Genomic DNA, 24,802 nt, shown 5'->3' on the forward strand with positions numbered 1-24,802 from the left:
TATTACTCTGGCAAAGCGTACGATTTATTATGTTGAGCGCTCGAAATAGTTCAATCTAACACAAAAAAAAATTTCTGGGTTCGTACAAAATGCATCCGCTGATAAAAAATATGATATCTACTATATACAACATAAATATTACTTTATGCGTCACCAGCGGGAAAAAAATGTAAAATGTGGTTGATACTCAACTTCTATGCTGATATCCCTGTAAGGGCCTCATGAAGAAACGTCTTAGTGCGGAGACTGGCAGAGTTGATAACATCTGCACACATATATATCGCGGTGTCTCGATTATCGACATTTATTGTTACGTGCAAATTGAAAGATGGGAAACTTACATGGTAAAATGTTTTCGCTATGGAACTCAGTTGATTTTGGTGTAATGCTATGAAAGATCATTTTCTAAATGATGCTCCAGCTGCTTAAAGCATAACGTCGAACAGTAGATGGATTACCATGAAGTGTATGTTTTTTTTTTCTTGGATAATTATATACTTTAATTCAATGAGAAAAACTAGGAGTTACATATCTTAGAATTTCAGTTAAGGGAAGGGAGCTTCATTACAGTCTTCTCACTGTAACTGTGGGCTACTTCAAACATTGGTTCTGACTTAGTCTGCCTACTAAACACATAAACTTTTTAATGTGACAAAGCACCAGGCCTTTTCATATGTTATTAAGGGTGCATACTCAAACATGTATTAACTTTTTCAGAACTCAGTCAAAAATAAGTATATCCATATATAGGCTATAAGTATATGTGCTTTGTGTCAGTAGAACGCCAATTTTAGTGTGTTACCAAAGGCACGTTTGGACTGAGTCTGTTTATTTTTGGCAAATATTTGATTTTCTCGCTTCAGTTTAATTTGACGTAACGCAGGTAACGTTATCCAAGTAAATTAACAAAGGATTTTATGTCTCGTAGGCCAAAACTGACTTTGTTGTAACAGGAAAGAAGTACCCTTGAAATATGTTTTCATAACGAAGGATATTAATAGATGATAGCATCTTAGTAGTTGATAATATTATATTAACTTCATCAAATACTTGTGTAGAGTAAAAGTCAAGTGAGGAAAACATACATGTGCATATAATATGTGTATCAGTTTTTTTATCATTTCTATTGTTTCTGAAACGAATACTTCTTTCAAAACTGAATGAGTTTGTTCGTTGCTTCGGTTTCGGTGTAGGGCTATTGACAGCTAAGCTAACGAAGTTTATGTTGTTGGCGTACCCGGTTTCTCTTATATAACTGTGGAGTCGCACAGAGTGCAATTAGGTAATGTTGGAAGTATGAGGTAATCCAGAGAATGTATTTAAAATTAATTGATGGAATTATGCCAAAACGTTTCTATCTTGCAGGAAAACATGAACATTGAGAGGTTTACATCTTTGAGAATCTAGGGTAGTGGAACACGTTACTATTTTATGCAGGATCTATATTTAGAAGATGTGAAAATTTAAAACAATGGTAAGTTTTCTTTTTTTCCAATGCCAAGTACATTGTATTGAAAAAATAGCGGTGCGAACGGTCACGTCTTTAATTAATTGGACTAATTACATGCATTTTCAAATTGCTTCAAATTTTGCGAAATATTTAGGTCGGTAGGTACTTGCAAGCTGCGTAGATGAATCTGCATTTACTGTCTGACTGTGCGAATCAACTTGCTGGTGTTATTATTTATTGTATTAAAAATTGTTTATCAAAAATTACATTTTCGAAGAAAATTACCATATGAAAATCATGTAATATTGATAATCGGTTAAATCGTACAGCGGTTCAGATGTGAAGTTAAATCTTTACAGCAAGTATATATAATATATTTTTTTGTAACATTAAACCATTGAGCGCTGGTATTAATCGTCAATTAAAAATATATGTAGACCTACATATAGATTTCGCTTCAGAAAAGGCAATAAATCAAAGCATTAAAAAAAATTAAATACCATCAGATTAACTAATTCTATATTCAGATGCGTTCAAAACCTTGATTTTTTTATTGCTGTTTCGGAAAATCTTCGTTATATTTTATGACTTTCTCAACATTTCTTTGTTAAAAATCAAGAAAACACAACTCTGTGTATTTTTGACATCTATCAGCTGATCAAGTAAACAAACACACGTGGTATATTACTATTAATAGCGCGAGCAAAATTGACGTCATCCAATCAATATGCCATATACACGATCACGTGACTTAAGTGATGGCGAAGATGGCGAAATGTTGCTAATTTTACATAAAAATAACACAAAGAAAGGTGAATAATATCATCGACTAATATTTATAAATGTTTTATAAAGGTTGAATTGTAGATGTGATTTTCTGTTTTCGAACTTTCAAAATTGAAGTGAAACACGTATTTTGGAACACAAGTAAACTAGCGAAGTGTCCAAATCTAGGGCACTGGGCATCTTATTTTGCATGTGATTGCGAAAAATAAACATTATAAAGTGCATTTCTGTCACGTTTTATTGCTGTGACTTCGGTTCAAAATGATGACAGTAGGTGATATAATTTGTTTTACAGCGTGAATTAAGTGATTACCGCCGTGACAACATGGGGTTTCTACACCAGCTGGGCTTGCTGCTGTGGAAGAATTTCACCCTGAAGAAAAGGAGCCCAGTGAGTATTATTCTCAAATGTCATTAATTGATTAAACTTTTGTATTTCAAAATTATTTGACAACACCATGTGTACTATAACTGAAAGAACACAATCTGTCTTAATTCTGTGTTTTATTTAGAAACGCTGCTATGCATAATTTCACCTACAGTTCACTGTACCTTTTAAACAGAAAACACACCATGCGCATGCAAGCTTGATCATATAGCTTATAAACTGCTGAAAGGTATAAGTCACTAAAGGATGTAAAATGCACGTTTTTATATCATCAAGTTTTGACAACATGCCAGTTTCCCAAACTCCAAATGTTTTGTTGCATTTTATGCACAGTTCCCTTCTTGGTATTCATAATTTCAACATGTCCAAAACATTGTGGAATGATACTAATTTCACTTGGGTATTGATTACATTTTACTCGGACTTTATCATAGACTCCCTGTGTAAAATCTCAAACTTTTAACTAAAATAAAGGTATTAAATCGATATAATATTTCAGTGAAACTTCAAAGTTTTGTTGTTTGGAGCATCATCTGGGGCATGTGCAGTGAAAAATCTTAATTTGATTACTAAAATAGTGTGATATTTATTTCTAAAGTCACTATATGTTCATTGTAAATATACTCCATTATACCCAAGTGGAAACTGGCAGGTACTCGAAAATGCAGCTCGCTGATTGGTCAATTAGAACCCCTAATGTACTGTGATGTCATGATAAAATTATGAATTTTTTTATTTTGCCTTTTTGTATAGGTTTGACATAACACCCTGCACATATACAGCACATATAAATTATAAGGGCATAATCTATGAGAATTATTTTAAAGTTTGTGAGATGTTTCTCTTAGGCAGATAGGGTACACTGTCTGAAAGCCTGGGTAAAAAAAATATGATTTCCGTTTGGGGACAAATATCTTTTTGTAATCATACAGAGTAGTAGCCTGTAAAAGAATTAAAAAAAAACTTTACAGAAAATGTATAGGTTTATATTCTTTCTAAATATAATGAAAGAATAAAGATTTTGTTGATTAAACATGTTAAAATTTCATAAAGAGTTTTAAATGCCTTAATTAAGACGTAGGTCAGTTACTTAATGTATACTTTGATGTTGAAAGGTCATGGGACATCCTTTATTTTAGTGATGATGCTTTTTCCAGCAAAAAGAACAACAACAGCAAAGTAGTAAAAATACTTTATATACAAACGTAAAATCTGGAAAATAGTACCAGACATAGATAATTTCAAACAAAAGCTGATAAACAGATTAAAATTAGAAATATATGATGATGATATTTTTATTTGTAATAAGCCATTTATGGCCCATGAACAAAGCATCAATATACAGAACATTGGTAATACAGCAAGTCACATTATGCAATATATAAAATACAACACAAATCTAGCATTTGTGGGAGAGACAAATTTAAATGTGAATCATCTGATATTATTCGTTAATTTTATAACATTAAAACTTGGCAATTCATTAATCTTTTCCAGTATTATTGAAATTAAGTATTAGAGAACACCTTTCTTCTTTCAAATGCCTTAAAAACATATGTTGATATTTTTCTTACTTCATATTCATTTGTAGAATTCAGCAACTCAGTAAATTTAACATACCAGTAATTTGACAAATGCCAGAAATATGTCTTAATGTATTGTTTCCTTAAATCTAAATAAAGTGAGCATTCTATGACAAAATGATATTCATCTTCAAAAGACTTACATATTGTACATTTTCTATCTTCAAATGGAGTTCTTTGAGGCTTTCTGTAACAATAGTTTTGACAATTTCAAAAATGACTGAAAATGTTTCCTTCCCTTAATACAAGACAATATACCATGTTAGTCATATACTTTCTTCATTTTCTACTTTTCAATGTATTTTTTATTTACTAACCTATCGTATTAATTTTGTTCTGTACTAAATACTATATATTTATGAATATAGTTTGTTATGTTCAAATGGTACAAAAATGTTTATTGTATGGAAATGTCATATGAGAATGTTGAGAAAAATAAATGACCTTGGGTGTTCGTTCAAAAAAACAAAACAAAAAACAACGAAGAACACAACATTCTGCTGAAAAAAGATGTGATTGAAACTGGATATCTCCAACTTCTTATCTCAAAATTTCGGCTACCTCGAAAACATTTTTAAGTCCCATCCTGATTCTAGAGAACACATGCACAAAATATCATTTTTAGCTCATCTGATTTTTGGAAAAAAATGATGAGTTATTGTCATCACTTGGTCGTTGTCGGCGTTGTCTGGTTAAGTTTTATGTTTAGGTCAGCTTTTCTCCTAAACTATCAAAGCTATTGCTTTCAAACTTGCAACACTTGTTCACCATCATTAGCTGACTCTGTACAGCAAGAAACATATCTCCCTCCTGCTTTTTGCAAGAAATATGGCCCCTTTTGGACTTAGAATATATCAGATTTCTTGGTTAAGTTTTATGTTTAGGTCAACATTTCTCCTAAACTATTAAAGCTATTGCTTTGAAACTTGCTACACTTGTTCACCATCAAAAGCTGACTCTGTACAGCAAGAAACATAACTCCATCCTGCTTTTTGCTAGAATTATAGCCCCTTTCAGACTTAGAAAATCAGATTTCTTGGTTAAGTTTTGTGTTTAGGTCAGCTTTTCTCCTAAACTATGAAAGCTATTGCTTTACAACTTGCAACACTCGTCACCATCAAAAGCTGAACCTGTACAGCAAGAAACCTAACTCCATCCTGCTTTTTGCAAGAATTATGGCCCCTTTTGGACTTCGGAAATATCAGATTTCTTGGTTATGTTTTGCGTTTAGGTCAACTTTTCTCCTTTACCGTCAAAGCTACCGCTTTAAAACTTGGAGCATTTACTCACCATTAAAAGCTGACACTGCACAGCAAGTACCGTAACTCTGCATTGCATGTTGCAATAATCATGGCCCCTTTTGGACTTAGAAAATCATGGGTAGGTCAATATTTCTATTATACAGAGACAAAAAAGTCAGATGAGCATCTGCACCTGCAAGGCGGTGCTCTTGTTAGCTTTTAAGTCAAACTTAAAGTCAAAGTTATCTCGAATTAAAAGTATTCGAGATACCAAGTTTCAACTGGAACTATTTATGTTTTGATTGCTATACAGTTAAACCATTACTAAAGACCAATGCTATATTATGTATAAATAAGGTTGCTGACTTAGAATCACTTGCCCCTCACAGATGTAGGTTAGAGTCTCACTCAGGGCATTGAATTCTTCATGTAAGGAAGCTATCCAGCTGGCTAATTACGAAAGGTCAGTGATTACACCCATGATGAAATAATGTATGGAGGGGCACCTAGGGTCTTCCTCCACCATCAAAGCTGGAAAGTGGCCATATGACCAATAATTGTGTCAGTGCAACTTTTAACCCAAGAAAATAAATAAAGAAATGATAACCATTGTAAATTTGAGAACCAGCATTTTAAAAGCAATTCATTTTATTATAAATCCATTACCTCTAACATATTTAAATTCATTACATTCAATAACCATTGGATAGCTCCATTGAATCGATATATAAATTAGTTTTCCATTTCAGTGCAATTTTATTGACCAGTGTGCATTGCACAATCTTTGCAGTTGTGATCAGCTCTGGTTTCCTAATCAATTTAACATTGGAAGGCATTGAAAAAGAGTTGTTTATAGCTCTACTGTATTTCTGTTGATTTCTCACGTTAATAATGTAAATGTATGTGAAGTCGTTAAAGATAATCATATATTGCATGAATCATCACTTTATTTTTCATTGTAAATTTCAAGGCCGAGCAGATGACGAAAGTAATATTATAGTTGCACATCAGTTCTTAGGAACCTTTGTAGCGATGACCTCTAAATGCTGTTGAACTTAAACTGAGATATGAGCTGCACCATGAGAAAACCAACATAGTGCATTTGCGACCAGCATGGATCCAGACCAGCCTGCGCAGCTGCGCAGTCTGGTCAGGATCCATACTGCTTTCAAAGCCTATTGCAATTAGAGAAACCGTTAGCGAACAGCAAGGATCCTGACCAGACTGTGTGGAGGCGTAGGCTGGTCTGGATCCATGCTCGTCGCAAGTGCACTATGTTGGTTTTCTCATGGTGCAGCTCAATTATATACTTTATTGACCTACTATGAAAGCAAACTTTAAAGAGTGTATGTAGACTGATGTGTCTATTTGATTTAATTGATACTGTTATCAGTACAAGATCTCATATGAAAATTTTTTGAAGATAGTCATCTGGCAATTCTGTTTGACTAAAAATGTATTGAAATTAATGTTTCGTTACTCATATTATCTAATTAAAAATCTAATTGTGTTGATAGATTTTTAGCTCACCTGAGCCAAAGGCTCATGGTGAGCTTTTGTGACCGCTCAATGTCCGGAGTTCGGCGTGTGTCCATCAACAATTGCTAAAAGAATCTTCTTGAAAACCACTGGGCAGAATTACACTAAACTTCACAGGAATGATCCTTGGGTGGCCCCCTTTCAAAATTGTTCAAAGAATTGAATTCCATGCAGAACTCTGGTTGCCATGGCAACCGAAATAAAAAAACTTAAAAAATCTTCTTGTCCAAAATCACAGTTCATAGGGTGTTTAGCTCATCTGTCACATAGTGACAAGGTGAGCTTTTGTGATCATGCAGCGTCCGTCGTCTGTGCGTCCGTCCGTCCGTGCGTAAACTTTTTCTTGTGACATCTCTAGAGGTCACATTTTTTGTGGGATCTTTACGAAAGTTGGTCAGAATGTTCATCTTGATGATATCTAGGTCAAGTTCGAAACTGGGTCACGTGCCATCAAAAACTAGGTCAGTAGGTCTAAAAATAGAAAAACCTTGTGACCTCTCTAGAGGCCATATATTTCACAAGATCTTCATGAAAATTGGTCAGAATGTTCACCTTGATGATATCTAGGTCAAGGTTGAAACTGGGACACGTGCCGTCAAAAACTAGGTCAGTAGGTCTAAAAATAGAAAAACCTTGTGACCTCTCTAGAGGCCAAATATTTCACAAGATCTTTATGAAAATTGGTCAGAACGTTCCACTTGATGATATCTAGGTCAAGTTCGAAACTGGGTCACATGCCTTGAAAAACTAGGTTAGTAGGTCAAATAATAAAAAAACCTTGTGACCTCTCTAAAGGCCATATTTTTCATGGGATCTGTGTGAAAGTTGGTCTGAATGTTCATCTTGATGATATCTAGGTCAAGTTCGAAACTGGGTACGTGCCATCAAAAACTAGGTCAGTAGGTCTAAAAATAGGAAAACCTTGTGACCTCTCTAGAGGCCATATATTTCACAAGATCTTCATGAAAATTGGTCAGAATGTTCACCTTGATGATATCTAGGTGAAGTTCGAAACTGGGTCACGTGCGGTCAAAAACTAGGTCAGTAGGTCTAAAAATAGAAAAACCTTGTGACCTCTCTAGAGGCCATATATTTCACAAAATCTTCATGAAAATTAGTCAGAACTTTCATCTTGATGATATCTAGGTCAAGTTCGAAACGGGGTCACGTGCCGTCAAAAACTAGGACAGAGGTCAAATAATAGAAAAACCTTGTGACCTCTCTAAAGGCCATATTTTTCATGGGATCTGTATGAAAGTTGGTCAGAATGTTCATCTTGATGATATCTTGGTCATGTTCAAAACTGGATCACGTGCCATCAAAAACTAGATCAGTAGGTCTAAAAATAGAAAAACCTTGTGACCTCTCTAGAGGCCATATATTTCATGAGATCTTCATGAAAATTGGTCAGAATGTTTACCTTGATGATATCTAGGTCAAGTCCGAAAGTTGGTCACGTGCCATAAAAAACTAGGTCAGTAGGTCAAATAATAGAAAAACCTTGTGACCTCTCTAAAGGCCATATTTTTTGTGGGATCTGTATGAAAATTGGTCTAAATGTTCATCTTGATGATATCTAGGTCAATTTCGAAACAGGGTCATGTGCGATCAAAAACTAGGTCAGTAGGTCTAAAAATAGGAAAACCTTGTGACATCTCTAGAGGCCATATTTGTGAATGGATCTTCATGAAAATTGGTCAGAATGTTCATCTTGATGATATCTAGGTCAAGTTTGAAAGTGGGTCACGTGCCTTCAAAAACTAGGTCAGTAGGTCAAATGATGAAAAAACATTGTGACCTCTCTAGAGGCCATATTTTTCATGGGATCTGTATGAAAGTTGGTCTGAATGTTTATCAACTGGGTCATGTGGGAAGAGGTGAGCGATTCAGGACCATCATGGTCCTCTTGTTATATTTGGTATGTTGCATCATCTAATGGTCCTCTACCAAGATTGTTCAAATTATCCCCCTGGGGTCTAATATGGACCCGCCCTGGGAGTCACATGGTTTACATAGACTTATATAGGGAAAAACTTTGAAAATCTTCTTGTCTAAACCCACAGGGCCTAAGGCTTTGATATTTCATCTGTGACATCATCTAATTGTCCTCTAGCAAGATTGTTAAAATTATGCCCCTTGGGTATAAAGGGGCCCTGCCCCAGGGTTCCCAAGTAAACATAGACTTGTATAGGAAAAATACCTTAAAAATCTTCTTGTCTGAAACCACAAGACCTAGGCCTTTGATATTTGGTATGTAGTATTGCCTCATGGTCCTCTACCAAGATTGTTTAAATGATTACCCTGGGGTGAAAAGTGGCCCCACCCCGGGGGTCCCAAGTTTTACATAGACTTATTTAGGATTTAAAAAAAAAAATCTTGTCTTAAAGTTCAAGGCCTAGGCCTTTGATACTTGGTATATAGCATTGCCTAGTGGTTCTCTTACAAGAATCTTCAAATTATGCCCCTAGGGTAAAAAGAGGCCCTGCTCCGGGGCCACTTGTTATATGAGTTATATAGGAAAAAATACTTTAAAAATTTTCTGATCATATTTCCTAGACTGTTTTATCATAATTACCTGATGACCCCAAGTAATTAGGGGTCAGTTGACTTTGACCTTGACCTACTTTTTTGATTTTTAAGATAGAACCTTGAGATTTTGATGACAAGTACAGTTTTGCACACCGATCCTAAAACTGACTTTCAGTGACCATGAATGTGACCTACTGACCTACTTTCTAATATTTTAGCATCAGTTTGATATTTGAAACATGTAGTTCATATTACTCAGGTGAGCGGACCAGGGACATCATGACCCTCTTGCAACTAAAAGTGCGATAAAGTCGTTCATATTTTATGTAGTAATATAATAAAAGTTCCGGTGTCTGGCTATGAGAAAGTCATTGATACATTTAATGATTATGTAGTAATATCTTGTATTATAGTAATGTAATAATAGTGCCAGTGTCAGTGGGTATAATAAAGACATTTATATAAAATAGTTACAATTATTTTATTTATTATAATGAAGAATTGACCATTTTCTATTACACAATGTTTGTATGATTTTGAAACAGTATCAAAAAGTGGTTGTCTGTTATACCATCTGTTTTAAAACCTTTGAAATTTGAGTTTTTTTGCCAGTACGCCATAAGCAAAATGAACTTGTAATAAAGTGAGTCATAAGGTGACATATATTTGATCTAATGTTAATGTAGCAGTATATATATATATATTTAGTTTTATTACTGGTGAAATGTATGCTATAAATACAACAAAAGCTTTAATTCATTCATAAAGGAAACATGACTATACAAATGTTTATTATCTTGTGCAATAGAGTTTTCTATGTGTAATACATACACTTGAAATGTTTGAGTTACTGATAAATGGGCAGTTTAAACTGGTCATAATATTAAAAGGTAAAGAAAACTAAGGCTTAAACTTTAGAAGTCAAATACCTGTTATACAATGTGTTTACTCTGACGGTATTGCCTGCATCTTTAATTAACTCAGTAAATAACACTATTCCTAATGTTTGTCTCAAACTGTTAAATCCGTCTGATAATTTCAAGCCTGTATACATAGGGAGTTTCAAGTGTGAGGGATGAGGACCATGTATTACGCAGGGGTCAGTGTACGGAGGGGTTGTGGAAAGTAAAGCATACAGTTTAACATAATCTGATATTTGAATTGTTATTGAAATGTCTGGCAGACATCATCCTAAAATTCTACCAAATTTATTTACAAAATAATATGTAAGATTCAAATGCTGATACTCAAGTAATGCAGCCATATTTAATTCCAATATGTGTCTCTTTATAAGATTGATAATGTTGTTTGATTTGATTGTGTAATGAATTTGTTTGAAACATTACCATCTGATCATTTACACGTGTGTTCTCTGAGCATACATGTTCATTTTTTTCTGGCGGTATTTTTCCTATCCCAGTTGCACATCCAAGATAAAAATTATTTAGTTTGCCTGATATGAATGTAAGAATGCTTGCATGATGTTTGTTCAAGATTTGCATCGTCAATTATATATTTAGCTGAAATTCATTAGAAAATTCATCCCTTTTGCTTATTTCGATTGGTTACACAACTAAGATAAATTGGAATTAGGAAAAAAAATGAATGCAAAAGCTACGAGCAGTTTCAAAACTTGCAGTTAGTTAAGATTGCAGAAATATCCAAATATTTATCAAAAAGAAATGAAAACTAGAAAATGTATCGAAATTTAAAGAAACACACCGGTACTTCTTACCTACTTTTATTTTCATACTAATTACTACAAATTTTAAAAAATGTGACAGCAGTGAAACAAACATTGCTATTAGGGATCTTACACTGTGTTATGGGCCATTTTGTTCCTTAAATAAGTGGAACAGAATATACAATAAAATGAAAAATATTTCTTAAGTGCAACTGACCATATTGAAAGGGGAGGTCTCTGACCGAGCAGTTAAGGTTGCTCACTTCGAATGAATTAGACGTCACTGCTTTGAAACCTTGCTTGGAGTGTAGAATTCTAGTTATCAAGCTGGCTGATGGAAAGATGATGATTCTATCCTTGCCTGAATTAATGTTTGGAGAGGCACCTAAGGTCTTTCTCCACCATCAAAACTTGGAAAAGTTGCCATGTGACCCCTCCTCCCCCCCCCCAACTACCAAAAAAAAAAAAAAAAAAAAGAAGCAGTGTCACCTCCCAAAATCAAATTTTTAAAATAGCAATATCTGTATAAATAATTTTAATCAATCATAAGCAAAGAGCTATAAAAATAAATAGATTGGCAACTTGAAAGGCATATAGAGCAAATCTCGCCAACCTCCCGAGACAAAAAAACGAGATCTCGTTTACCGGAAGTAGCGCTTTCTCCACGCGCCATTTTGTATGCGAAAGCAATTATTCATCGGTAAAAAAATTATCACCGTATGACCACGCTTCTTTGGATGCCAAAAAAAAACACATGTACTTCGTGTCTTAAGACCATTTCAAATTAAACAAATTTTGTTTTAGAAGCTAACATGTATTTTAAATGTAGTTTTAAAGGTACAAATTGTAACTCCATGCTTGCGGATGTTTGTTTTTAGTAAGATAACGCCGAATCACGCTCTGACACGAGCTCACGCGAGATTACAGCCAGTTGCCATTCTGTGTATTTTATACTTCTTTGTCATAAGTCACTATTACAGTATTCAAATGGAAAATTAAAAAATCACCTAAATTCCTTCTGTTTTGCAAAAGATTTTTACTGCTTGAGTGAAACAGTAGTCTGTAGAGGACTTTTTATCATATTAAGTGACCGCATAAATTATTTTAGTAGTAAGTCTGGAGTAGGGCCCACTTACTGTTTTCTGCATTTTTATTATGCCCCCACATAACAGTATTTTCATTATGTACCCATATTTTAATATGTGGGGAGCATATAGTGTTGCTGCTATCCGTACATCCATCTATCCGTGTGTCCAACTCCTCAAACACTATTGAAAGTTTCACGGATGAAGGACCTTAAGTAATGGACTTTTTATCAGTGGCTACTTTTTCTAGAATTATGGCCTTTTCTTAATTTCACAAAATAGGCAAGGGTGAAGAAATTTGGTATGTTCATGTCCTCAATGGCATACACTTTTTGAAGGAATGGATTAGAAGTTGCTCAGATGCACAACCTTGATTGAATACAATTTGCTTCAAACTTTCAGCTGAACATCCTTCATGTGAACATGGTCTGTAACAATGTACTAAAGACTTTACTATTTAGAGGATGGCATAGTATGTAGGGGCATCCATGACCAACAGACACAGTTCTGGTTGAACTTGAAACTGTATGTTTAAATGTTTTCATTTTTCAGTTTGTGTTACTGTTTGAGTTGTTTATACCACTGGTTTTGTTTGTGATACTATTGTCCATCAGAAAGAGGGAGATGCCATCACCACAGAGGACACGTATGTATTATGCTTTATTTTAATGTCTGATAAAAGAAGCATTATTTCCATACGGACTGTACAAACATTTCTATAGATGTTACATAATTCAAGTGATTATAAATAATAGATTCTGCATTTTATTAAAGACAATGATCAAAATCAGTCATGGATTTATTATAATATGTGATTAATATGCTCTAAAAATGATTTAAGGACCATAACACTAGAAAACAGTGACATATTCTAGATTAATCATAGTAGGTATTTATAGACATCTAAATATTTTTATGCCCACGAAGGTGGGCATATTAAAATCGCACTGTCCGTCTGTGTGTGAGCGTCTGTGTCTGTGTATATTCTTTTCTGGGCTGTAACTCTGCCATCCATAAAGGGATTTCGAAATAACTTGGCATAAATGTTGACCAAAATGAGACAAAGTGTCATGCGCAAGACCCAGACCTTTGTTTCGTGTCAGGTAAATAACTCTGCCATCCATGAAGGGATTTTGAAATAACTTGACATAAATGTTTACCATAATGAGATGATATGTCATGCACAAGACCCAGACCCCTGGCTACAAGGGATTTTGAAATTACTTGGCTAAAATGTTCCCCATAATGAGATGACCTGTCATGGGCAAGATCCAGACCCCTAGCTCTAAGGTGAAGGTCACACTTAGAGGTTAAAGGTTGACATGGTCTGTTTCTTGTCCGGTCCATAACTCTGCCATCAATGAAGGGATTTTAAAATTACCTGGCGTAAATGTTCCCTATAATGAGATGATGTGTCGTGCACAAGATCAGACCCCTAACTCCAAGGTCAAGGTCACACTAAGAAGTCAAAGGTTAACATGGTCTGTTTCTTGTCTGGTCCATGACTTTGTCATAAATCAAGGGATTTTAAAATTACTTGACACAGATGTTAACCATATTGAGAAGGTGTGTTGCGCTTATGACCCAGGTCAAGGTCAAAGTCACACAATGATTCATACCTAAACTATTCTGGCACATTTTGCGCAGACAACTGTAGCATTCTTGGGCATGCTTCGGAGGCATTTGTCACTAATAATGACAGCTCTTGTTCAAAAATGATATCTTGAATATCTCTTATCGTAGGTGAGAGTCCTGCTGTCACAGTTTTCAAACCCAGGATGGTAGACTATTTTCAGGAGCATATTTCAATATTCAAATGTGCATTTGCAAATAGAAAATGCAACACAATTTTAATTAAACAAATTGAAAGTAAACAAGAGCTGTCTCCGTAGGATGACACATGCCCCCGATGGCACTTTGAATGAATAGTTATGGCCGATGTTAGAGTTTAGGACCTTTGACCTACGGAGCTGGGTCTTGCGCATGACACATCGTCTTTCTGTGTCACACATTCATGCATAGTTATTTTAAAATCCATGCAAGAATGACAAAGATTATGACCGGACATGCCCATCAATGCACTATCATGAAAAATGATCTTTAAGTGTGACCTTGACCTTTGAGCTACGGACCTGGGTCTTGCGTGTGACACGTCGTCTTACTGTGGTACACATTCATGCCAAGTTATTTGAAAATCCATCCATCGATGACAAAGATATGGACCGGACACGCCCATCAATGCACTATCCTTTAACATCTAAGTGTGACCTTGACCTTTGAGCTACGGACCTGGGTCTTGCGCACTGCACGTCGTCTTACTGTGGTACATATTCATGCCAAGTTATTTGAAAATCCATCCATCGATGACAAAGATATGGACCGGACACGCCCATCAATGCACTATCCTTTAACGTGTAAGTGTGACCTTGACCTTTGAGCTACGGACCTGGGTCTTGCGCACTGCACATCGTCTTACTGTGGTACACATTTATGCCAAGTTATTTGAAAATCCATCCATCGATGACAAAGATATGGACCGGACACGCAAAATGCGGACAGATCGACAGACAGACAGACGGTTCAAAAACTATATGCCTCCCTTCGGGGGCATAAAAATGAAATCAGTGAACATTATCATCAAAGCAAAGTTTGTATTCAAAGTATTCAAAGAGACCTGAATCTAGTTGTCACTATATGTGAAATTGAAAATTAGAAAATTTGATTTCATTCTGTTTTGTCTGTACCAGTATTTTAAAAGGTGGTTGGCAAATACATTTCATTGTCATTTTTCAGAGCATAGCAAAACAGTTGATAAAACTCAGCATTGCAAAACTAATTGCACATGGTGTTAAGTGTTTATGAGATAAAACAGCTGTACTTAGAGCTTGAAATAGCATTGATATTTAAGAAAACTAAGATAAAACATGTGCAGTTTGTACTTGAAAGAAGATTTGTTTTAAAGCAATCTTTTCAGAGCTTAGCTGAAAAATTGGAACAACAAAAGAAGAAGAAAAAGTTTCTCCTCTAATTGATAATAGACATCATGTACAATAGACATCACATCAATCCTTAACATGATGTATATCTAAATGCCCTCTCAAACTGGCATTTTCTTTTCTTTTATCTATTGTTATTTCTTGGTCAGAAGTAGGGAGGTGGCGGGGAAAGCAAATGATGGTTCCCCACTCTCAAAATTGGGGATGGGCCCCCCTTTTTCTACGTTTATGCAGATTCAGCTGATCTGTACTTCAGATTCTCGTTACAAATGTACTTATAATTAGTTGTTTGTTACCTGTCTAGCAAATGGTATTACATGTATTTAGTAAATATTAAAACTAGAGACTGATACTTTCAAAGAACATATTATTTAACAATGAAAAGCGTTTTAATGATTGATTATTAGTCCCCTACTGGTTGAAAACCAGTTTCGGGTACTATAGGAATGCACCTTTCCGTCTTCCGTCCGTCCGTCGTCCGTCCGTCCGTCCAATTTCGTTACCGTCCAGTAACTCTAGCCATCCATGAAGGGATTTTAATATTACTTGGCACAAAAATTTACCCAGATGAGAAGACGTTTTCATGCGATAAAGTCCCCGGAACCTCTATGCGTCAAAGGTCAAGGTCACAATTGGACGTCCAAAGTGTCAATCCGGGCTTTTTTTTTCCTGTCCGGTCCAAACTCTCCCATCCATGAAGGGATTTTAATATTACTTGGCACAAATGTTCCCCATGATGAGACGACGTGTCATGCGCAAATCCCGGACCCCTAGCTCAAAGGTCAAGGTCACAATTGGAGGTCAAAGGTCAACAGGCTTTTTTCCTGTCCGGTCCATAACTCTCCCATCCATGAAGAGATTTTAATATTACTTGGCACAAATGTTCCCCATGAGGAGACGACGTGTCAGTGCGCAAAACCGGACCCCTAGCTTAAAGGTCAAGGTCACATTGGAGGTCAAAGGTCAACAAGGCTTTTTTCCTGTCCGGTCCATAACTTTCCCATCTATGAAGGGATTTTAATATACTTGCACAAATGTACCTCATAATAAGACGATGTGTCATGCACAACTTTCAGATCCCTAGCTCAAAGGTCAAGGTCACACTTAGCAGTCAAATGTTAACATAGCATGAACAGGGTTGTTTCGTGTCCGGTCCATAACTCTGACATTCATTAAGGAATTTTAATATCACTTAGCACAAGTGTTCCCCATGATGAGACGACGTGTCATGCGCAAATCCCAGACCCTAGCTCAAAGGTCAAGGTCACAATTGGGGTCAAAGGTCAACAGAGTTTTTTTCCTGTCCCGTCCATAACTCTGCCATCCATGAAGGGATTTTAATATTACTTGGCACAAATGTTCCCCATGATGAGACAACTGTCATGCGCAAAGCCCAACCCTTAGCTCAAAGGTCAAGGTCACAATTGGAGGTCAAAGGTCAATAAGGTTTTTTGCCCTGTCCGATCCAGAACTCTGTCATCCATCAAGGGATTACAATATTACTTGGCATAAATGTTTCCCCATGATGAGACGAAGTGTCATGCGCAAAACCCAATACCCTAGCTTAAATGTCAAGGTCACACTTTGAGATCAAAGGTCAAGAGGATTTTTTTCCTGTCCGGTCTATAACTTTGTCATGCAAAGCAGGATTTAGATATCAGTTGGCACAAATATTCCCCTGGATGAGACAACATGTCATGCACAAGAACCAGGTCCCTAGGTCTAAGGTCAAGGTCATATTTAGAGGTTAAAGGTCAAATTCAAGAATGACTTTGTACGGGACATTTCTTCTTCATGCATGGAGGGATTTTGATGTAACTTGGACCAAATGTTCACCACCATGAGGCACCCTTGTTTTTAGAATTACGTCCCTTTGTTGTTACTATAAATAGATTTTATTGTAACTTTTTATTACGGCGGTAGAGAAAAATCGAGACCACTTTTCTGTGGTACAGCATGCATGTTACATCCAATTTTTGGTGTATTTTTGACCTATCTCTACCTGGTAAAGAGTGTCTTGTGGACTTGTATTATATAGATTTTTTTTTTTTTTTTTTTTTTTTTTTAAAGATTAATTTCCCTTTGTTGTTACTATAAATAACTTACATGATAACATTTTTATAATCAACCAAAAAAATTCAATATGAAAACAACTGTAGGTTTTTATATATATAAATTTTAATCCAAGTGTTTTGTTATAACATATTGTATATATAGTACAATATTGTTTATACATCATTGACAGATATCAGTTCATTATGTTATACTGCAGTAGAGAAAATTAGGTGCCTTCCAGTAGGGGACTTTGTATTGCATGGCAATACTTCATTCACTTGTTCATTTTGTAACAGTCCAGTGCATTTGAAAAGACCATTGATTAAATGTGAAAATGACACGCATGTTACAACCTGCATAATACTTAAAAGTGATACTCATGCTAAATATAATATTATTTGTTTCCAGCACAGCAACTGTCTGTGGAATTTAGATTGCATACAGTACTAATTGGTTCTAATTAACAATGCTTCCTGTGTTATAAATATATAATTTTAATCATTGGGCCATGTAAGAGCAGTATCAGTCTGAGAGGGAAATGTTTTAGGAAAATTTCCTGCCTTAGATCATTTGTGCTACCCTCCAGGGATATAACCCAGTTGCAGTCATTCTGTACAGGGAATAACTGAAAGTGTTTGTTTTATGTTTTTTTCACATTATTGGGCCGCTCAGGCTCTGCTACGCTCCAGGACAATGTCCATAATTCAGTCAGTCTGTGCAGGGAATAACTCAAAATGTTTGTTTTTATCATGTTTCAGGTCTTTGGGTCACACAAGTTCTGCTACCTTCCAGGGCAATGCCCATAATGGTATCATTCTTTACAGGGAATAACTCAAAATGTTTGTTTTTATCATGTTTCAGGTCATTGGGCCACACAAGCTCTGCTACCCTCCAGGGCAATGCCCATAATGGTATCATTCTTTACAGGGAATAACTCAAAATGTTCGTTTTTATCATGTTTCAGGTCATTGGGCCACACAAGCTCTGCCGTCCTCTGGGGCAATACCCATAATGCAGTCATTCTGTGAAGAGAACAACCAGCCACAAAATGCATCTGATCCTCACTCCAAGGAAGCCAGGTAATATAAATAGGGCTTGAAATGTTTCAAAAGGTGCACAAAGTCAGCAGAGTTCTTTTTCATGACGAAAAGTGTGTCAGAGCTAACACTTTGACCCCTTGCTCAAAGGTCAAGATAATTATTTTAGAGGTCATTTTTTTATGCCCCTAAAGGGAGGCATATAGTTTTTGAACCGTCTGTCGGTCTGTCCGCAATTTTCGTGTCCGGTCCATATCTTTGTCATCGATGGATGGATTTTCAAATAACTTGGCATGAATGTGTACCACAGTAAGACGACGTGCAATTCGCAAGACCCAGGTCCGTAGCTCAAAGGTCAAGGTCACACTTAGACGTTAAAGGATAGTGCATTGATTGGCGTGTCCGGTCCATATCTTTGTCATCGATGGATGGATTTTCAAATAACTTGGCATGAATGTGTACCACAGTAAGACGATGTGCAGTGCGCAAGACCCAGGTCCATAGCTTAAAGGTCAAGGTCACACTTACACGTTAAAGGATAGTGCATTGATGGGCGTGTCCGGTCCATATCTTTGTCATCAATGAATGGATTTTCAAATAACTTGGCATGAATGTGTACCACAGTAAGACGACGTGTTGCGCGCAAGACCCAGGTCTGTAGCTCAAAGGTCAAGGTCACACTTAGACGTTAAAGGTCATTTTTCATGATAGTGCATTCGTGTCCGGTCCATATCTTTGTCATCGATGGATGGATTTTCAAATAACTTGGCATAAATGTGTACCACAGTAAGACGACGTGTCATGCGCAAGACCCAGTTTCGTAGCTCAAAGGTCAAGGTCACACTTAGATGTTAAAGGATAGTGCATTGATGGGCGTGTCCGGTCCATATCTTTGCCATCGATGGATGGATTTTCAAATAACTTGGCATGAATGTGTACCACAGTAAGATGATGTGTCATACGCAAGACCCAGGTCCGTAGCTCAAAGGTCAAGGTCACACTTAGACGTTAAAGATTAATTTTTCATGATAGTGCATTGATGGGCATGTCCGGTCCATATCTTTGTCATTCATGCATGGATTTTAAAATAACTATGCATGAATGTGTGACACAGTAAGACGATGTGTCGCGCGCAAGACCCAGCTCCGTATGTCAAAGGTCCTAAACTCTTAACATCGGCCATAACTATTCATTCAAAGTGCCATCGGGGGCATGTGTCATCCTACAGAGACAGCTCTTGTTTTGTCTAACATTTATATACATATAAGGATATTCAGATAACTTAGTATAATCATCATTGTAACATTTATTAATTTAATGATGAAATTAATATTAATGATAATTTTTCTTTTTCTGTCCATAAGTTCACTGTACATGTTTGATTGTCAAAGTGCTATTAGAGAACTCACACTACTGTGTCCTAACATCAGTACTAACACTAACACTGACAGAGGACAGTTGAATCTAGTTTTTAGTAAGCCTTATTTCTGAAAATGATATTTTAATGTAAATAAAAAAATCCTCTTTTTTTTTTATCTATTCCAAGTTTTTTTGGGTTTTTTTTTGCTATTATTATTATTATTATTACAGAAAATTATCTCTCTTTTTTTTCTGCTGCAAACTAAAAAAAAATTCACCACATATAGAAAATGATATTTTTGAGAACTTAAAAAAAGAAATTTGTTATTATTCGTCTGTAGTATTTAGCTAGATATGTATTAATATGTATCATGTGATGATTATATTAAAAATAAATTATAAAAAAAAAAATATTTGTGAGGACAAGTATTTTTTTCAATACAGTGTAACCCCTTTTAATGGCACCTCCGCAGATCAAACAGCACTTTCCAAATGACAAATACTAGTCTCTCCATAACGCCAAACAACAGTAGACACTTCTTATCCTTCTGGAAGTGCTTGTTCTATAGACGTTGCTCTGTACTTCAAAAACAAAAGTTATTAGTCCCCTACTGGTTGAAAACCAGTTTCGGGGACTATAGGAATGCGCTTTTCCGTCATTCCGTCCGTCTGTCCGTCCGTCCGTCTGTCCGTCCGTCCGTCCGTCCGCAATTTCGTGTCCGGTCCATAACTCTGTCATCCATGAAGGGATTTTAATATTACTTGGCACAAATGTTCCCCATGATGAGACGACGTGTCATGCCCCAAAACCCGGACCCTAGCTCAAAGGTCAAGGTCACAATTGGAGGTCAAAGGTCAACAGGGCTTTTTTCCTGTCCGGTCCATAACTCTCCCATCCATGAAGGGATTTTAATATTACTTGGCATAAATGTTCCCCATGATGAGACGACGTGTCATGCGCAAAACCCGGACCCCTAGCTCAAAGGTCAAGGTCACAATTGGAGGTCAAAGGTCAACAGGGCTTTTTTCCTGTCCGGTCCATAACTCTCCCATCCATGAAGAGATTTTAATATTACTTGGCACAAATGTTCCCCATGAGAAGACGACGTGTCATGCGCAAAACCTAGACACCTAGCTTAAAGGTCAAGGTCACAATTTGAGGTCAAAGGTCAACAAGGCTTTTTTCCTGTCCGGTCCATAACTCTCCCATCTATGAAGGGATTTTAATATTACTTGGCACAAATGTACCTCATAATAAGACAATGTGTCATGCACAACTTTCAAACCCCTAGCTCAAAGGTCAAGGTCACACTTAGCAGTCAAATGTTAACATAGCATGAACAGGGTCTGTTTCGTGTCCGGTCCATAACTCTGACATTCATTAAGGAATTTTAATATCACTTAGCACAAGTGTTCCCCATGATGAGACGACGTGTCGTGCGCAAATCCCAGACCCCTAGCTCAAAGGTCAAGGTCACAATTGGGGGTCAAAGGTCAATAAGGTTTTTTCCCTGTCCGATCCAGAACTCTGTCATCCATCAAGGGATTACAATATTACTTGGCATAAATGTTTCCCATGATGAGACGACGTGTCATGCGCAACACCCAGTACCCTAGCTTAAAAGTCAAGGTCACACTTTGAGATCAAAGGTCAAGAGGATTTTTTTCCTGTCCGGTCTATAACTTTGTCATGCAAAGCAGGATTTAGATATCAGTTGGCACAAATATTCCCCTGGATGAGACAACATGTCATGCGCAAGAACCAGGTCCCTAGGTCTAAGCTCAAGGTCATATTTAGAGGTCAAAGGTCAAATTCAAGAATGACTTTGTACGGAACATTTCTTCTTCATGCATGGAGGGATTTTGATGTAACTTGGACCAAATGTTCACCACCATGAGGCACCCTTGTTTTAGAATTACGTCCCTTTGTTGTTACTATAAATAGATTTTATTGTAACTTTTTTATTACTGGCGGTAGAGAAAAATCGAGACCACTTTTCTGTGGTACAGCATGCATGTTACATCCAATTTTAGGTGTATTTTGACCTATCTCTACCTGGTAAAGAGTTTCTTGTGGACTTATATTATATAGATTTTTTTTTTTTTTTTTTTTTTTTTTTAAAGATTAATTTCCCTTTGTTGTTACTATAAATAACTTACATGATAACATTTTTATAATCAGCCAAAAAAATTCAATATGAAAACAACTATAGGTTTTTATATATATAAATTTTAATCCAAGTGTTTTGTTATAACATATTGTATATATAGTACAATATTGTTTATGCATCATTGACAGATATCAGTTCATTATGTTATACTGCAGTAGAGAAAATTAGGTGCCTTCCAGTAGGGGACTTTGTATTGCATGGCAATACTTCATTCACTTGTTTTTCCTAACTTATGTGCAAATGAACCTGCCTTAGCATGCACCTGAATGAAGCAGCCAGTCAGCTAACTGAATTTTTGTTCTAATTTAAGCTGGTCTTAAGTAGCCACCTGCGTACAGCAGCCAGATTTTGTCACTGCCTTGGCTGACTGCACAGTTCAGGTCTGACTGTATATCCACAACATCTTGTTGCTAAATAAAGTACTTGAATGCTTCCTTACTTCTTTGGAATCTTTTTAATGAAATTGAAAATAAACTAATGTGTAATGTCTTAGAGAAATGTTTGTGTCAAGCTCAAGGTTAATGAGAGAGAGTGTTGTACACTGCAGAACTGGCCCACTGTGACCTGACACTTGCAGTCAATGTCAGCTCCATTGATTGTTATATATTACTAGCTGTGGGACTTTCTGATGATGAATTACAGAATTGATTATCCATTACATAGAAATGATTTTAACACTGATAAGCATGCCTGTAAATGGAATAGAAGCGCTAGATCTATCATTACTATGACAGTGAAAGAGGAGATTGGAAACATGCATTTGAATGTTTCCTCAAGATATGCCACATTTTAAAAGAGCCTGCTGAAAATACCATACTTGTCCCGCTAAAATCATGTTTGTTGGACTAATTTGTTATTACCATTATGTAACTACAGTTAGTTAATAAGCCTAACCAGTGTTCCTGGGTACTTTACCAGTATTGACCTGTTCTCCTCCAGTAGCTGACAACTTCCTCATATGATTCAGAGGTGGAGAGAGAATCACTTTATGTTGCTTTTGAAAGATCAGCATAGAAAACATTTTCCATTCCTAACAGTCAAGCTCTTGATATTAATGCCGTATCTGTCTTTTGCTTTATGTACCGGTACTTCAAGTTAAAAATATCTTGAATTTGGCTGAAAGCTTGCTTATGTGAACTTTGCTCCTTGTGGTATAATATGCAACACGTTGTAAGGGTTTGTTGTCAAAAATAGAAAAATATGGTCATTGAAAAAAAAAGGACTTTGATTATTCAGGCAGTGCTCAAGTGTGAAGGCTGTGTGTTTAGAAAACAGTTGTGCCTAATGCCAGAAATATGGTACAAACAGTTTCATTCTGATTGCTTGTTACGTTCTTTTCTAATTTAACTAGACTCCTGAAGAGGAAATTGTAATCTTTTGTATTAGAGAAGGGAATTATACGTTTTTGCTTTAATCAGCAAGCTTAAAATGTTAGAAACATGGTATGTATGGAATGAAATGAGCCGCGCCATGAGAAAACCAACATAGTGGCTTTGCGATCAGCATGGATCCAGACCAGCCTGCGCATCCGCGCAGTCTGGTCAGGATCCATGCTTTTCGCTAACGGTTTCTCTAATTGCAATAGGCTTTGAAAGCGAACAGCATGGATCCTGACCAGACTGCACGGATGCTGGTCAAAAACGCACTATGTTGGTTTTCTCATGGCACGGCTCAAATATTGATTTACTGTTTATTATTTATCTTAAAGTGCCACAGAATTCCTGCAAAAGTTGCAGACGCTGGGAACGCAACATAATTTCTTCTATCCTGGTTACACTCCTCGAGAGATGGAACAGCTACCAGACATATACAAGAAGATTTTGGATGAGCCAACATCTCTACAGCAATCATTCCAAACTGCTTCAAGTAGGCATTTTTAAGTGAAAGATAAGATTTATTTTAGTCGTGATATACTTAGACGAAAACTTCCTTCCAGTTTCTGCAACTTGAATAATGTACCTGTAGACCTTATATCAATTTAATCTGTCATATTTTTATGGGTTTGAAACAAATGTGAATTTACAATTGAGTTTATATTATTTATGTATGTGAGTGCTGATAATTGTTCAGATAGAATGCATACATGCCATAATTTTTCAGAACGTTTCCGGGATTCTGAGTTAAAATTTCCGGGATTTTAAACTTTTGTCCGGGACATACACCGTGACATTGGTATTCGTCTGTTTCATGCAAAAATATAGTAATATAATGTAGTTTCCTGAGATAAACATTGTTCACTCGCTTGTATTAATTTGCGGCAAATGTCAACTAGCTTTCTAAGGGAGGTAAATATGTATACGGGTAATACATCTATAGTTCGGCACGTGAATTTATTGCGTTCCCGAGGTGAACAGAATTAGGAGACTTACTATATACGAAGAATCAACCTGGTCATCGTGATTGAGATTCTAGCTAATTTGGTATCATTCTAAAGCTGAAACACTTATCAAATAATTAAATTTAATCCTTTAAGGAATAAAATAAATCTTGTAGATAAAATCGACAATATAAAATATTTGGAGTCTGGTCAATTTTCATGGGTCGGTCAGCAAAGGCATTCAGCATTTTAATTTAGAATATCTGTGACAATCAATCTAGGTCTTTAATTACAACCTTTTAAAATAATTATCATTTAATTGACAGTTTTCAATAATCTCTTCCATAAAGGCTACATGTAGCTTTACCGCCAACGTGCTGAAAACAAAGAGATTTACGACTGTTGTTCCTAATTTAACTATGAGAAAACAGTAATTGATTGCATAATCCTGTCAGTTCTTAACCAAGGTCATCATAATAACTGACTGTAACTTAATCAGTGTCATCAAAAGATCGTCGCGTGATCAAAGCGGGCTTAATCAACACGTGTCCCGCTCGAGGGCATGAAACTGATTAGGCACCG

General features: G+C 36.1%; 1 protein-coding gene across 2 annotated transcripts in view; it reads left to right on the plus strand.

The window, feature by feature from the left end:
• The first annotated feature begins 1,119 nt into the window (after positions 1-1,119).
• Positions 1,120-24,802, plus strand: part of LOC123525550 (ATP-binding cassette sub-family A member 2-like) — a 99,545-nt gene continuing 75,862 nt past the window's right edge. Inside the window, exons 1-5 of one of the 2 annotated variants that reach the window (XM_045304683.2) lie at positions 1,120-1,474; positions 2,532-2,627; positions 12,838-12,931; positions 18,301-18,415; positions 23,612-23,769. In XM_045304683.2, coding sequence (XP_045160618.2) covers positions 1,472-1,474; positions 2,532-2,627; positions 12,838-12,931; positions 18,301-18,415; positions 23,612-23,769 — 466 coding nt within the window. In that variant the 5' untranslated portion in view covers positions 1,120-1,471. Of the gene's footprint in view, positions 1,475-2,198; positions 2,263-2,531; positions 2,628-12,837; positions 12,932-18,300; positions 18,416-23,611; positions 23,770-24,802 lie in introns of those variants that run through there. The other variant, XM_053537762.1, reaches the window with a different exon arrangement.

The sequence above is a fragment of the Mercenaria mercenaria genome, chromosome 3 (genome assembly GCF_021730395.1).
Source record: "Mercenaria mercenaria strain notata chromosome 3, MADL_Memer_1, whole genome shotgun sequence".
Taxonomy (NCBI): Eukaryota; Metazoa; Mollusca; class Bivalvia; order Venerida; family Veneridae; genus Mercenaria; species Mercenaria mercenaria.